The 17,161-nt window shown below is 42.0% G+C and overlaps 1 protein-coding gene across 1 annotated transcript in view; it reads left to right on the top strand.

Moving 5' to 3' along the window:
* Window positions 1-17,161, top strand: part of stx8 (syntaxin 8) — an 81,662-nt gene that overhangs the window by 488 nt on the left and 64,013 nt on the right. Inside the window, exons 2-5 of the mRNA XM_079498767.1 lie at window positions 2,419-2,518; window positions 2,637-2,731; window positions 8,196-8,306; window positions 14,318-14,442. Of these exons, the coding sequence (XP_079354893.1) occupies window positions 2,419-2,518; window positions 2,637-2,731; window positions 8,196-8,306; window positions 14,318-14,442 (431 nt within the window). The remainder of the gene's footprint in view (window positions 1-2,418; window positions 2,519-2,636; window positions 2,732-8,195; window positions 8,307-14,317; window positions 14,443-17,161) is intronic.

A 17,161-nucleotide genomic window follows, 5' to 3' on the forward strand; every position in this document is an offset into this window, starting at 1 on the left:
AATATTTATTAACAGTTTGCAGAATTACAGTACATTTCAAGCACAACTCAAAACAAAAAACTTAACTGTGAGTGGACGACCCAATTAAGCACTACACTTGTTTACAAGAGGGTCCATCTTGTTTAGAGAAATAAACACACCCTAGAATGGCTGTGAAAGCCTGTGATATTACATATATTGCATACACGAAATGTATGTAGCCTAATATTACAGCCATTCCTGGGCTACATTAGATTTTACCATAGCCGCAATTTGCAACTCTAGATTTTTTTTACAATGGGATGAATCTAGAGTTGCAATACCCTCCATTGACTCCCCACTCATCCAATTGCGTTTGTGATCTGCTTGTCTTAAACAACGTTAAACTCACCAACATTGCAGCTGTAGTCCAAGCTTGAATTATCCTCTTTCAATCTGCCTAGCTTGTTTTTCATAAAAATCCCCCGTAGACATGTTATGAGCTACTTTCTGTCAAGAAATTCCGTGCAAGTGATTCTTTTGGAGTTGGAGTTTGGAAGCGCTCGTTTTTATGAAGGGGTCACGCTGCTGCCTCCTGCATTATTATGTTCAAATGCGAAACAGATGGCAGGGCCGTTCAGTGACTTACGACGAGCGCTTCCAAACTCCAGCACTTAGAAAAATAATCACTTGCACAGAATGTCTTGACAGAAAGTAGCTCATAACATGTCTACGGGGGATTTTTATGAAAAACAAGCTCGGCAGATTGAAAGAGGATAATTCAAGCTTGGACTACAGCTGCAATGTTGGTGAGTTTAAAGTCGTTTAAGACAAGCAGATCACAAACCAAATTTTATGAAATCTTTATTACATATTATTCCATACTCCATAGGTTACAAACATATGATGCCACATGTTGCCTGGCATAAGTCATCTATGTCAACCTTAGTGGTTCTCAACCAGTGATCCAGGGACCACCAGTTATCCTTGAGGGATTCCAGGTGGTCCCAAGCTGTCAAGCTGATGGAGAGTTTGTAACCAAATGGACCCTTATTAGATCTTTAACTCTTGAAACAGTAAAATGAAACCAAATGGACCCATAAGGGTCCATTTGGTTTCATTTTATGCCCTCGAGAGTTACATTATTGTTAAATATCTGCATTACTTAATTTACAAGAAGTCTACACAAGCTATTGCAATAACTGTTATTTTGATCAACATTTGCGTGATATCTCAATACAGGTTATACAGCATGGAATTGTGGACAAAATCGTATCCATCGATAACAAAATATTCAAAGTTTTGGGTCTGAGAGGCTAAATCTCATCAAATGGTTGTCCATGGCTCAAATGCAGAATAAACTAGAAAAAGTTCCCCTCGGGGCAGTCTCCACCAGGCCAGGTCAGGTTGTGGCCTCCTGGTGGCGCTATAATAGTCCAATGTGAAAAGGGTACCATTTGTTCTTACACCATTGATGGCAATTGGATGATTTGAGGCATTTTGTTCCAAAAATGTGTTTTGCAAAAATCCACCTGTTGGTGGCGCTATAACAGGCCAATGTGAAAAGGGTGGGATATATTCCTCAGTCTAGTAGGAAAGACTGAAAGATTTCACGTAAATTGCATGCTGCGTTCATGATTTGAGACTTTTTGTTTCAAAAGGGCCAATCCTGCAAACTTTGAAAGCCAATGTTAGCCTATTAGGATGGAATATGAAATATGGGACAGATCCGACACACAGACGGACGGAGTGCAAAACATACTCTCTCCCCATGCCTTCGGCCTGGTGGAGACAATGATTGCAGCTGTATGGAAACCTTGGGTTATCCTCTCCGTATCTATCATGTCTTTGTTTCATAAAAATCCACCGTAGACAATAGACATTATAATCTTCTTTCTATCAATTGTGTTGGTGTTGGAGGTTGGAAGCGCTTGTTAAAAATCACCCAACGGTCCTTTCGAAATTACACATAATGCAGGAGGCAGCAGGACATTGCGTAACTTGCGCTTCCAAAAACACAGAACACCGAAAAATAATCGCTGCACAGAATCTATTGATAACATGATAACAATGGATTTTTATGAAATAAAGACTTGACAGACAAAAAGGATAACGCAAGCATTCTGTACAGGTGCATTGTGCAATATTGGAGAGTTTAAACTAAGTTGTTTAATACAATCAGATAGGACTTTTCGGTTTCATGATATAGCGTCTAAGTTGCTTGCGGCTAGAGATTAACCATTATCATCAGCTGTAGTTGACCAGCTCTCGGGGACAAGTAGGCCTGTCACAATTATTACATATTCGCCTAATCACAATTTCTTTTTAGATAATCTCAATTATGTTTGCAGTATATACATGAGTATATACTCCTTTTTAAGAATGGCTAGTTATGCATGAAACCCTATGAATGAATTATGAATGTATGAATAGTTATGTATTACATAACTTATTCCATAGGTTACAAAATTATGATGCCACATGTCGCCTGGCCCAAGAGGTAGCAGAAAATATCCATGAACGAAACAGGCAACAAAGAACTGGGGGAAACCCTGCAAAGGTGAGTAATGTCTTCGTAATTACCACATAATTAAAAAATCCACAAAAGGTGCTATAAACACGATACACCTACAAGTGAAATAAGATGGCTTGTTGTTATTAATTTCTTCCATTGCCAGATCAACATGACCCTACGGGCATCTCTCCAGAAGCTGAAGCAGAACATTCCTCAGCTCAAAGAGACTTTGCTGCGAGCGTCGTCCTCTCGCCGCATGTATCCTTACTGACACCATCACACCAGGAGCAGTGCAGTGGTGGAAAAAGTACCGGTACTCAGATGTTTTACTAAAGTAAAAGTATCAGTACTGCAATTAATGTAGAAATACTCTTGTTACAAGTAAAAATCCGTAATTCAAAATTCACTTGAGTATAATGTACAAAAATATTGGTATCAAAATCTACGTAACAGGGGAATACCACTCATTTTCAACATTTTACTATGTCATTAATATACCTCAGTTGTGTGTGGAAATAATTAAAAAGTCCCCCCATTCTGTGTTGCCTAGAACTGGAGGTCTGAAAAAAATCAGTAACATTATGAAGTACATCTCAGTGACATCACAAAGATGTACTTCATAATGTTACTGAACTCTAAGGTATAGTAATGACATAGTAAAATGTTGAAAATGAGTGGTATTCCCCTTTAAAGTACCAAACGTAGGCAGAATGCAGAATGGCCCATTTCACACGTTTTCAAATGTATTAAAATCATCTATTTTCAAGGTAACTGCAGGTAACTAAAGTTTTCAAATAATCGTGGCGTAAAAGTACAATATGTGCGTCTGAGATGTAGTGGAGTAGGAGTAGAAGTAGAAGTACTGACATTTTGAAATAAAAATCCTCAAAATTGTACTTAAGTACAGTACTTGAGTAAATGTACATTACTTTACACCACTGTTAAGTCATGATACTGAGATTCCAGTGCATGCAGGAGATAAGCACCATAGTCAGAGCCAACGGACTTCATATCTTTCACCTGAATGTCAACAGCCTTGGACCCAAAATGGCTGAAATCAGGCATATGTTTCAATGCGGTAAGGCGAACATCATTAGCTTCTCTGAAACCAAACTTGATGAGTCAACCAAAGACCCAGAAGTTGAAATAGAGAACTATTCTTTGATCAGAAACGACAGAAACAGGCATGGTGGTGGCGTGTGTATGTATATTCACAAAGACACTGAATATGTTACTCGTACTGACTTACAGCATGATGAAATTGAAACTGTGTGGGTTGAATTAATTTTCAAAAAAGCTAAATCAGTATTAGTGGGCACCGTCTACAGACCGCCTGACCAACATGGGTTCTATGATATACTTGAGGGGTGCTTAGCTGAGGAGGAATGTGTAGAGAAAATCCTGATTGGCGACTACAATACAGACATGCAACGAAAGGAAGCACCTGTGTTTAAGTCATTCAGTAAGTTCTGTGATCTACATAGTGTCAGTCAGCTAATTACCCAACCCACTAGAGTGTGTGATTCTACTCAAACTGTCATTGATCTCATTCTGTCCTCGGACAAATCCAGAATCTCCAAGAAAGGGGTTATTGTATGTGGGCTTAGTGATCATTTTATGATATTCTGTACCCGCAAAATACAAAAACTTAAGACCGGCTGCCACAAAACAGTCATATCAAGGGACCTCAAAACCTACTCTAGTGAGGTCTTTAACCAAGTATTGGAGAGTCTGGATTGGTCCGATGAGCTTAAAAGCACACATGTCGAAGAAGCTTGGCTTGGCTTCAAAACCAAATTTACATCAGTACTGAACAACATGGCTCCTTTGAGAACCACCAGGGGCAAAACCCGATCGGAACCATGGATGAATTCGGACATACTGGCTGCAATGAAAGCCAGAGACAAAAAATGCTCTGAAGTTCTAAAATGCAAGTCAAAGCTAGCCAAGCGCTTCGACAGTGTTCGCCAAGCTCGTTTGAACAACCTAAATACACAACGAATCAAACTACGAAACAGTGTAACTGCCATGACCAAATCAGCTAAAAGTAACTTCATTAATGATAAAGCTCAGGAAAACAAAAACAATCCTCATGAGCTCTGGAAGCTACTAAACAATCAACTAAGCTATGGTCAGAAACTAAAAACCAGATTTTCGAACATAAACATCAAATCTGACAACACTCTCATCACTGACAACCTTGATGTGGCCAACTACTTGAATATCTTCTTTACAAACATATCAACAACTCTGGTTAACAAACTGCCCTCCCACTCTGGGCTCTTTGGTGTAGAGCACATTACAACCTTCTACAAAAACCTAGGTGTTTGTAAAGACGATTTTAAACTAGTTATGGTAACAACTGATGAGGTAATTAAGAAACTGAGTGCCCTCCAACCCCACAAGGCCACAGGCCATGACAACATTCCCTCCAAATTTCTCAGAGACTCAGCCATCTCTATAGCTCCAATCATCACCCACATAGTAAACCTCTCCATCAAACAGGGACAGGTCCCCCAAGATTTCAAACTGGCCAAAGTAACCCCCTTGCACAAGAAAGGGAGTAAATTAGACCCCGGCAACTACCGCCCTATTTCTATTCTTAGTTCCATCTCGAAAGTGATGGAAAAAATAGTCTATGAACAGGTTGAAAAGTATCTTGCCACTAATAAATTATTGTACGAGTTCCAATCTGGCTTCAGAACATCCCACTCCACTGACACATGCCTCCTCTATTTGAGCGACCACATCAAACAAGAGGTGGACGCTGGCAAATACTGCGGCATGGTCATGCTGGACCTCCAAAAGGCTTTTGACACCGTGAACCACTCCATACTGGTTAACAAGCTAAAAGCAATTGGTTTCGATAGCACATCAGTGAGCTGGATGCAATCCTACCTGGAGGGGAGAGAACAGATGGTGGAAGTGAACGGAACACTGTCCCCCCCCCTCCCAGTGAGCTGTGGCGTTCCACAAGGAAGCATACTAGGGCCTCTACTGTTCCTAATATATGTAAACGACATGACTTCAGCCTGTGACTGCAACTTGTTCCTGTTCGCAGATGACTCAGCACTGCTGGTCTCGGACAGGGACAAACTGCAGGTTGAAAATGCCCTCAGCTCTGAACTCGGTAGAATCTGCACCTGGCTCGCTGATAACAAACTATCTTTACACCTGGGAAAAACTGAATCCATTCTCTTTGGCTCTATTAGTAATCTCAGCAAGGCAAATGGCTTCTTGGTTAGAGTGGGTGACAATGTTATCACACGTAAAGATGAAATTACCTACCTAGGTTCCATCCTGGAGGCTAATCTTTCCGGTGATAAAATGGCCACCAACGTAATCAAAAAAGTCAACCATAGAACAAGATTCCTCTACAGGATCTCCTCACTGGTCAACAAAAACACCTTGAAGACCTTAACAGGAGCCCTTGTACAGGGTTTCTTTGACTATGCATGCACCTCCTGGTACCACAGCACCTCAAAGGCCCTTAAAACCAGGCTCCAGACTTCCCAAAACAAACTGGTCAGGCTCCTACTTGATCTAGCCCCCCGAACCCACCTCACCCCTGCCCACTTCGACAGGCTGGAATGGCTTAGGGTCGACGACAGAGTACAGCAACTTGCAATGGGTCTGGTCCACAAGATTCGATACACCACCAAGATACCCATGTACCTGTCTAGATACTTCCTTAATGTTAACGAAGTCCACACCCACAACACCAGAGGGAGTGCAACGAACCATGTACAACCCAGATTCGGCACAAACAAGGGACTAAATTCTTTTCGCTCCTATGCCACCAAAATGTGGAACGCCCTACCAACTGTCATTAAGACATGCGAATCCCTTGACTCCTTCAAAACCGCTCTCAAAGGGCACCTACGGATGGCTGCAATTCGAAACTGGCCCCCGTAAAATCTGAATCCCCCCCCCCCGCCCCCCCCCTTTTTTTCCCCTCACTGTATATATTTCTTTTCCCTTTTTACCTCCTTTTTGATGAATTCTTTTTTGATGAATTCCTGCTCTGTCTATAGAAGTGTCTATTTGTACGTCTCTAAATGTTTTGATGATTTGAACATGGTGGACCCTGTTGGAAACAAGTGTAATGCTTAATTGGGTCGTCCACTCACAGTTAACAGCCTTTGTATTGAGTTTGTGCTTGAAATGTACTGTAATTCTGCAAACTGTTAATAAATTCTTCAATCAATCAATCAAAGCATACACAGGTTTCACTTAATGTTTGGTCTGCAGTGACAATTCTATTCCCATAGAGGGCGTGAGAGTATTGCATAAACGTAAAGGATCCATCTTTTGTAGCAGTGGTTTTCTGATTTGATCAGATTTAGTGTTGATGTGGTACCATAGGAGAGATAGCAGGCAAAGGTTTATCAAAAATAACAATTCTACATTCTCTAATTGTGTAAACTTCTTGTAAATTAAGTAATGCAGATGTTATTTAACTCTTGAGAGCGTAGAATGAAACCAATTGTGAACTTGTAGATCGGCTATTTTCAAATGGCCGAAATGTAAACTCGGCACCAACAGTTTGGAAACTTAACTTTGGTCGGTTATTTATACCCTTTAATAATACCAATTTGTATTGTATTTTATATCGTTTTTTTCGTTGATTAGTCACCTTTACACCGAGGTATAACTTGTAAGGATTGGGCCTTCACAGCTAATCGTGTGCGTAGCACCTCCAAAAGGACACTCCAAAAATGGTTGGTATCACCCTTGATTTGAGTTGCTTAGCGGATTGGACGATTGCACTCCCCCACAGTAATAATACATATTGGCCATTTTTACACTTTATTAATTCAGTGTTATGGAACTCAGTAGCGTGTGGAAGATCCATACACGGCCACAACAGCTTGTCACCTACTCCCAATGTTGGTCACCAACATAGCCACATTTTGCTGTGGGATGGCATCCTATTCCTCAACCAGAATTTGTTGCAAGTCAGCCAACGTGGTTCTGTGGGTCACTCTAGCGTCTAGCACATACAGCACGCCCAAGCTGATCCCACAAGTGGGTTGAGGTCAGGACTCACGGCAGGCCATTACAACCTCTCCACTCCCAAATTCTGGAGGTACTCTGTGATAATCTTGGCTCTGTGGGGGCGAGCGTTGTCATCCTGGAGGATGGCCTTAGGTCCCAGATTCTGAAGATATGGGATTTCTTCTGGCTCCAGAATCTTATCCCGATATCTCACTGACTGCATTGAGATTGCCTTCAATCATGACAAGTTCTGTCTTGCCTGTGAGAAAGATACTGCCCCATACCATACCAAGTTGTTGTGGCTGCGTATGGATCTTTCAGACTCTACTGAGTTCCCTAACACTGTAAAATTAATAAAGTGCAAAAACATACTGTTGTTTTTTCCTTATTACTGTGGGAGAGTGCAATCGGTATTATTAAAGGGGAGAAATAACCGACCAAATTTAAGTTTCCTCACTTTTTGCAGTTTTTTTTAAATAATCAAAATCTACAAGGTTACTAACTAGTAACTAACTACTTAGTTTCTTTTCACCACTGGACCAAATGAAGCTGTTTCCCAAAACGACTTTCTCGCCTCCTTTGGTGACCTTTTGAGTATTAATGGATAACATTCAGATCTGAACCCACTAGTCTGACGTCTATAGGCACTGTCCACCCTGAAGGTGGTTTTAATTGTGTTGACCTTTGACCCTGTGTGCCGTCGACCTTAACGCGACCTTCTCAGAATGCAGTCGGAGGCCGACCGGAGACAGAACCTGGTGGATGACCTGGTCACCAGGGAGAAGCAGCTTATCGCCAGCTTCAGGGGCGACGTCACGGAGTCTGAGCCTGCCAGGTATCCCAACCCCGCTTACTTGATCCCATTGAGACATGACACCAGATACTACAAAATGTCTTCTAAATCCTGACAGTTTTCTGAAAAGCCTATGTTTCTATATCAAACTTTCAACTTGTCAAGGGCCCCAAAAATTGTATTTGGCCGCCGAACCCCCCATCTAAAAATGTTTTGTACCAGGACAAACGTTCGCTGTGAAAGAATATATATATTCAAAGATTTGTGCCATGTTTTCACGATTTATCTACAAATAGCAGATCTACAAGCTCACTATGAGCTAGAGATCTGCTATTTTTCAATAGCTAAATTATAACATAATGCTTAAAACACCAAAAGGTGTTTTAAGGTGAATGGGTTAAGCTGGCGATTAATTGTCTCGCAAACAATTGTCATTAGCACGTTTTTCTTTTGTTACAATTTGTATTTCTGTTTTCTTTTTGCCTCTTAGGCTTGTAACCACAAATTGCACATGGCTGATATGACAAAATAACATACATACATACAAAGAAATCACTGGTATACGTTTAATCATTTTAAATATTTCCTTTCCCAAAAAGGTATAAAATAGCAGAAATAGTTGATCTACATGCTTACAACACCGTCACATCTTTGTCACGGCTTGTAGATCTGCTATTACATTACATTACATTTTTCAACATGGAAACGATTGACGATTATGCAAAAATAATTATTTTATTATGTAATAATTGTGACATGACTACTCTGGAGTCCCTTTGAAACATCCACTGCAGTACCAGTATCCACTGGTACAGCAACCAGCTCTCCAGTTTGTTCATGGAAGTATGGGTCAGGACGACTGTCCTTAGCGCCTCAAAATGGAAAAAGTTTTACGGTTGTACTTTTTGAAGGAAAATCAAACGCACAACAACTGATAAATAACTACATTTGATGCAAGTGTGTGTCTCCTCACATTCAGTCTGGGACAATGTAGCTTTACTGTGTGTGTGTGTGTGTGTGTGTGTGCGTGCGTGCGTGCGTGCGCGCGTGCGTGCGCGCGCGCGCGTGCGTGCGTGCGTGCGCGCGTGCGTGCGCGCGCGTGCGTGCGTGCGTGCGCGCGTGCGTGCGCGCGCGTGCGTGCGTGCGCGCGCGTCACTGAAGTCTTGTGATGTGACTAGCAAGAGTTGAATGAATTGTATTTTTCTCATTCTCGTATCAGTTGTAACCCTCTGCAGCCCTGGCCTAGGCTATACTTGACCCAAGGCATAAAGCCCACCTTGAGATAAATACGGACTAGCCAAAAGCAGCCAAGGATGCGTGTGTGTGTGTGGTTAGCAAAAAGGAACACAAACACACACACACAGACACGACTATTTTGTTGAGAGTGAGTCTGTCCATCCTAAATCAAGGGTTGGGGCTGTCAGCAAAGTTGAAATACGCATTATAATGGTGATGCTCACAGACAAATGGTGGCCCCAAGACCCCACCTTTCATATGTGATCTCTTCTGAAGACTCTTTTTTTATGATATCTGGCGCCAGTTGTCCAATTAAAATAATGAGACTTCACTCTCTCGCCTCCGTCCCGGACTAGCGGGGTCGTACACTTGTTGGTCTCCTTTGAGGATAAGTCACCGGTCACTAACTTTGTGTGCAAAGCTTGTGGACATCCGGTGTGACCCATGCACCTTGACCTCCCCCCTCCGCCTTCCATTGGACGGAAGCCTGTCTCTCTGCTAATTTTTTGTAAGGCATTGGCCGTCCTTGCTAATTCGTTAAGAACTTTTCTCGCCTCGCACTGATGATCACACATTTTGCACCTTTTGAACACACACACACACACACACACACACACACCAAGCTTGATTAAAGAGGTCGATAAGTCTAAGTTTACAGTTGAGCACTCTCCAGTGCGCTTTGGTCGTGCCACATGTGCGGGTCTAACCGAAGCGTTGGATGCCACCGCGCATATCCTCCTCATCGGAAGATTCTTTATCGACATGACAGCGCAGTATAAAACCATAGGAAACTGGTAGTCATTACCTAGTGCAGGGCCTGACCTTATCAGCCTAAGTGATATGTATTTGGACAGGATGAGGAAATGGTGTTACATTGTGTGGACGTCCGCTGGATTTCCATCTGCTTTTTCTGAATGAAATCATTCTGATGGTGACGACGATGCCATTCAGTCTTAATAATTATCCAGTAGGCTCAGGTGTCTTTTGCAATGCAGAGTGATACAATTAACTGATTCATCCGATTTGATAAAAACATCTTTGATTATATCCATTATTTTTGTTATCTTTTACAGTTGACTATTAGTATAGGGATTATATGGTTTAACCTTGAATAAATTGCAACAGAAACGCTTTCAGCTTTTTTCGTTTCATAAATATGTTAGTACCAACATATCAAAAGTCCTAAGAAATCCCAGTGATGGAAAATAAAATAGGTGATGTTATCATGAACAACCTATATAAGGCAAAATTCTCAATTTTGAATTCTGATTTAAGTAGCATGTGACATGCCACATTAGGGGGTTTTCATGATTCTGAATCCATTGCAAGCATTTGTTTTGCACGAAAAACACTCAGCCATAGCTGTCATCACAAAATGGAGCGAGTGCTCCATTGCATGATGATGTCACTCGCCAAAAAGAACAGATCTCGCTGGTGAGTGACAACATTGGTTTATTCTTTTAAAATTATTATAATTTCATATATAATATACATTTATTCATTTTAAAAATAATTCACAAACAAATGAGAAGAAGACATACTTTTAGAAACATGACATAACCAAACGGAACAAACAGGAAAACAAAAATAATATATCATAATATTGCACATGCGACCATCTAGTTCAGACAACGTGATCCCCAAGCTCAACCACATGAGTATTCACATTTCCCAGTTATTTTTTCCTTCCCAGGGTCTATCTAGCAACACCATTGTGAGATAATTTAGAGTTGCTTACTTGCTTCCCAGTGGGAACCGGTGTATTGTTCTTTCAGCAAAATACATTTGGAGAGGCGAGTTTAATATTCCTCACACAAAGCATCTCCCTTGCAAACCGAGCAAAAATAATTTGACACGTTTAGGCCCGTCACAATTATTACATAATCACCAGATGCCTAAACGTAATTATTTGAAATAATCGCAATCGGGCCGGCAGTGGTTCAGTGGTAGAGTGGCCGGTTGAACGGCCGGATGGGAACCGTGAGGTTCTCAGTTCGATCCCGGGCTCCCCCAGAGTTAGTGTCGAAGTGTCCTTGAGCAAGACTCTGAACTAATATAAGTAATATAAATGCACCATTTACCATTTATTTTGTCATAATCGTGTCAAAAAAAAATCTTACATAAAAAAGCAGAAATAACTGATCTACAAGCTTACAACGCATCACTTCGTGTTGTAAGCTTGTAGTTCAGCTATTTCTGGTATTCTTTTAAATATAAAATTCATAAAAATGCCAGTATTTTTGTTGGTATATTTCAGTTATTTGTCATATCTGCCTTGCACACTTTTGTTTATAATGAAGGCTAAAAGGCAAACAGAAATGTAATATTTTCAATACATAATGTTCCAATTTCCAATGCCAAAAAAACACAATTAAAATTGTTAATCACAATTATGTGTGTGACAATTAATCGTCAACTTAAATGTGTAATCGTAACAACCCTAGCCACGTTGCCTAGATTTAAAGGCCGCGCTGTGCTCTGCCACCTTTCCTCCCTCCTCCACAACTTGTCGTTTATAGTTGATTTCCCCGGTGATAATTAGTTAACCTCTCCTGTCCAAATACGTCGGTCAGGGGCCCTTGGCGTTCAGGTGCAGATGGTGGCGATCTAGTATTTTGTCGGCATCCCACGGATGTGGCTGACTGATTCTGGTGCTCCCCTACCGACTGGTTAATTGGATCAGCTTTAATCTTCACACAGTGGGCGCCGGCATGAAGGAAGTGGAGGGCTGCCATGCAGTCAGATAGTTACCAAACATGTCAAAGCGATTAGGGCTGAACCATTTAATTCACCTGCCTCTCTTACGGCGGGAGTCTTGTCTGTTGTCGCGTAGGCAAGGAGAGAATAGCACGGTACACTTCACTGACCACTTACGAAGGGGATCGAGAGAGTAGAGCTGTTAGAGATGAATTGATATACTGTGCAGCAATTGGATATAAACTGCAAACAAAAAGTTCAGAAATTTGGTATTGTTTTCCTCCCCTTTAATAATAGTGTAAAATCATGTATAAAGTGTGAAAATGGCCAATGTGTTGTTTTTTCCTCATTACTATGGGAGAGTGCAATCGTCAAATCCACCAAGCAACTCAAAACAAGGGTGAATACCAACAGAACAATATTGCAGGGGATGTTTGAAGAAATGTGGGGGAGCTACGCACACATTTAGCAGTGTTGCTCCTTTCACGAATGCCCGATCCTGACAAGCTGTACCTCATTGTAAAAGTGACCAAGCAACGATAAAAATGACATCAAACACAATACCAATTTCCATTATTAACCCAATTTGTGCCCAAGACGTCTCCAGACGTCCTGGGAATTATAGTGGAGGAATAATCGACCAAACCTTTTGTGGGCAGTTTATTTTCATATGCAGAGATTCGCCACATTTCATTTCACACCATACACCATACTGTTGAGTTAAACCCTAATTAGGGGTTTGGCTTATATTCTCTTGGGAAATTGAGTATGTCTTTTAATATAACGGTCAAATGTCTCCATGTGTTGGAGCCTGTGGGAGATTTTAGTGGGCTAAGAAAACCCAGAGTATCAACCCAATGCTGTCTCCGTCTTAATCATGTCCTGAGTCGTGCATGGGCCTACATGTGGTTGCCGGGTCACTCCTCCTGGGCTTGACCAGAAGACGACTGACTCGCTCTTGACAGACACGGTTTAATCCTTCCTCGCACAGAGACCTCGAGCCCCTCACCGCAAGACAGCCCCGAGGTCTGAGACACAGCTTTAAGCTATTACCAGAAGAATAGCTCTAAAACCACACAGCCAGTGTTAAGCACAACACAACATGGAGTACTCTGGTCTGTCGCTATGTCGGGAAAGCAAAGGAAACCCATTGCAAGCGAACCTACGGGCCTCTGCGAGATTAACATCATGCGCTGTTTTACATGACGAGTTAACTAAACCTGCCAAAAAAAGCATACTCATTACTAGATCTTAGAAGTAAAGACTAACAAGCAAATAAATAATCTTCTGATCTGGAGATTTTTTTGAAAGGTTATTTGTTGTTGTAAATGTCCAAAAGCTTACAGCATAGGATGGTGAACATAAGCAGTGCAGATGTGATTGCTGCAGGGGCTGCACACACGTGTTGCACTGGTAACAGTTTTCTGAAAAACCTAGGTTTCTATGTCAGTGGTGCAGGTGCTCAACCTTTTTCATGTCGAGGACCAGCAGAATTACTTGTATTTGGCCGCGGACCCCCATCTGAAAATATGTAGTTCCAGGCAGGAACCCCCCCCACACACACACACACACACACAAATGTTTTTTGCAGAAGAGATTTGTGTTCTTTTTTACAGCCGTACAAGCTGTGAACTAGTATATTTTTCAATAGCCAACGGTGAAATCTAAAATGACATTAGATGCTTTCCAGGTTTTAATAGGTGAACTTCATAATACCAATATGCACTTTGATTAGGTACAGGTTTTAGTTCCAACATACTATTGGTCCGAGTGTCATTAGATCGACAACCTACCTCAAACCCTAACCTAACCCTGACCGCACGCACAGGAGCAGCGCATGTTCGACCGCATGTCTGACCGTTGTTCCTGCATGTCGGATCTTTGGTGTGTCGGATCTCCATGTGCATCCCCTTTGATTCCATTACTGTTTGTTGTCAGGAAGACATTTGCTCTCCTCTGATACTTGTTGTTGAGAATGTACCCGGTAACGGTTTCCAGAACAAAATCATCTTCTGCGTTTAATGATTTTCCAAACTCTTGATTATTGATGATGAGCTCCTCCAGTGCAAGCTTTTGGAGCAAACCACACACGCACACTGATGATCACAACACTCCCACAGGTCGACGTTGATGGCAGGAGCGAGTGGAAGCGGGACATCCAATCCCTGGCTGATTAACGAGCCAGAGGAGACCAGAGCGCTGAGCTTCGGCCAAATCAAACAGCAACAACAACAGATCATTGAAGGTTAGTGCACGGGACCACATAGTAGAACATATAATTTCCTGTTAAATGGCCAGGCTGTGATTACAAGACTCTTTCACATTTTTGGTTTCTGCAAAACGCCCACCCATCACTTGGGGCCAGACTGGTCTGCACATGATAATTAGGGCAACATTTAAGTTGACAATTAATTGTCACACAAATAATTGTGTTTTTGGCATTGGAAATTGGAACATTATGTATAGATATTACATTTCTGTTTGCCTTTTAGGCTTCATAATAAGAAAGTGGGCAGATATGCAAAAAAAAAAAAAAATATACCAAGAAATTACTGCCATTGTTGTGAATTTTATATTTAAAAAGATAGCACAAATAGCTGATCAACAAGCTTACAATGGTGTGAAATGGTGTGTGTACATAGAAGTGGCGTGTTCTATGCTTGTAGATCAGCTATTTCTGCTTTTTTATGTTTGAATATTTTTCAACATGGACACGATTATGACAAAATAATTGCGATTATCTCAAATAATTGCGATTATGTAATAATTGTGACATGCCTCATGATAATGTGAATTTATGCGACCAGATTTACCAGGCTAGGCTCAGTCAGCTTACGCCTAATTTATAATGAAAATTATGTTTACTATTGCCTTACAACCACTTACTAAGTTGGTTAGGCTTTAGGCATACAACATGTAACAGCAGTGTCCTGTCCTGTACTACTGTCATGTCACGTGTCATCCCTCCTCTCTGCTATCACTCTCCTAGTGTTACCACTTTTAAACCTCTGCTCATGTACTCAAATGAAAGCTTCAGTCCCCTGTGTTATGCTGCATTCACATGGGATCAGGCGGTAACAAGACGACTCACCCCGTCCCTGTTTTTCCTCCCGGGATTTTCCCCAGTGAGGGGTGAGAGAGGCTGGACGGCCGTGGAACTTGAAGGACAACTGACGTGCGCTTATGAGAAACAACAAAAATAAAAACCTCGGTGAAAACAGAAGTGCAACACGAGGATAAAGGAAACATTCAATCTAAAATGTCTAGTTCGCTAATTCACAACAACTATTACATTGGTGTTGAAACTTTGAATTTCTCTAACTATAAACGTTCACGACAGCAGATAGTCTAAGTATAAATATAATTTATGAAAAGGCTACTACAGTACTGACCTTTCCATAGGACTATCTTTTTTATATGTTTACAAAAAGAATACAAACAGCCAATAGCATATTACAAGTTATGAATCTTGAACCAAAGGCAACTATTGTAAAGGTTGTTTGCTGTAGTACATAAGGTAGTGTGTTTAATCTGCATACAGGGCTCTCGCCTTGCCCGGCCTAGCCCCTCCCACCCATCACTGGGGACATTTCCGGGAGGAAAAACGGGCAAGCCACTGGGTGTGTTGTCCAGTATTCGATCAGGCAAGTGGTAGACGTCTAACAGCACCACCTGCTAGACGGCACGGAGCGGTAAAAAGATGAAATATTTTAACATTGAACGGCAATGCCGTCTGCCGTTACCATCGGCGGTTCTGGCTGCAGGGCCGTCCTGTCCCGTTTACCGTCCTGCTCCCGTCCACTAAAATGACTTCTGGTTTGACGTCTGCCATCTGCCTGATCCCATGTGAATGCAGCATTAGATTTAGCCACACCAGGCCTGGGCCGTGGCTCAGCGGTCCAGGCTCCTTGGCTGGTAATCCAGTCTGGCAGTGTGCCGTGGGTTCGACTCCCGATCCCGACGGCCTTTACTGCATGTCACCCCCCCCATCTTTCTCCCCATTTCCTGTCTGCCTACTGTCTATCCCTCTATAAAATATATAATATAAAGGCGAAAGCCCCCCCACAAAAAAAAGAAACAGATTTAGCCACACCAAATAGATATTTCATGCATCCCTACTAGCCATAATAACATGACTATCTGTGGCAACTTTAGAAAGAGAGTGCAGTGCACCTCCTCATGACTTATGAGGAGGTTGAATTGGCTGTAATGATCCACACACACTAGCACAGGCACAGTGTTTGAGATTGTAATTCACATCTAGCAGATATAAGCCTTCCCCTAGCTTTCTCTGTTTCCTGAATGACTCCCAAGTGGCTTGAACACCCAGTCTCTCCAGTTCACCTGACTCCACATGACACTCACATCGCAATGTCTCCATTACGGCTCTGGCTATTGTCAGTCTGCTATGGGGGAGCCCTGTTAAGACAGTGAAACCGAACCACATGGAGGCTTCAGGTCCCCACAGGGAGTTCTGGTGGAGCTGGGTAATGGCGAGTGCATGAACCTGCGGTCATGCCAGATTCCTGTGGTAGAATGTGTGTCAAGCACGGAGACCCGTCTCTTCTCTTCTCTTCTCTTCCCTTCCCTTCCCGTCTCGCCCCTCTTCTCTTCTCGTCCATCTTCTCTTCTCTTCTCTTCTCTTCTCTTCTCTTCTCGTCTCGTCTCGTCTCGTCTCGTCCATCTTCTCTTCTCTTCTCTTCTCTTCTCGTCTCGTCTCGTCTCGGTTCTCTCGTCTCTTCTCGTCTCTCTTCTCCTCGTCTCTTCTCTATTTTATTTTTCTCCCCCTATCATCTGTTTTGGTTGTTAAAATATTTCTCACTGTGTTCCTCTCCATGTTGGCCGAGTGCCGTTGTAATAACAGGAGTAAGGCTGAGTGGGGTAAAGTACTGAATGACTCACATGTGGCACAGTATACACACATTGCACTGGACCCCAATAGCCTGTCATTCCTGTTGCCCAAA

Source organism: Electrona antarctica, assembly GCF_951216825.1.
Source record: "Electrona antarctica genome assembly, chromosome: 4".
Lineage (NCBI taxonomy): Eukaryota > Metazoa > Chordata > Actinopteri > Myctophiformes > Myctophidae > Electrona > Electrona antarctica.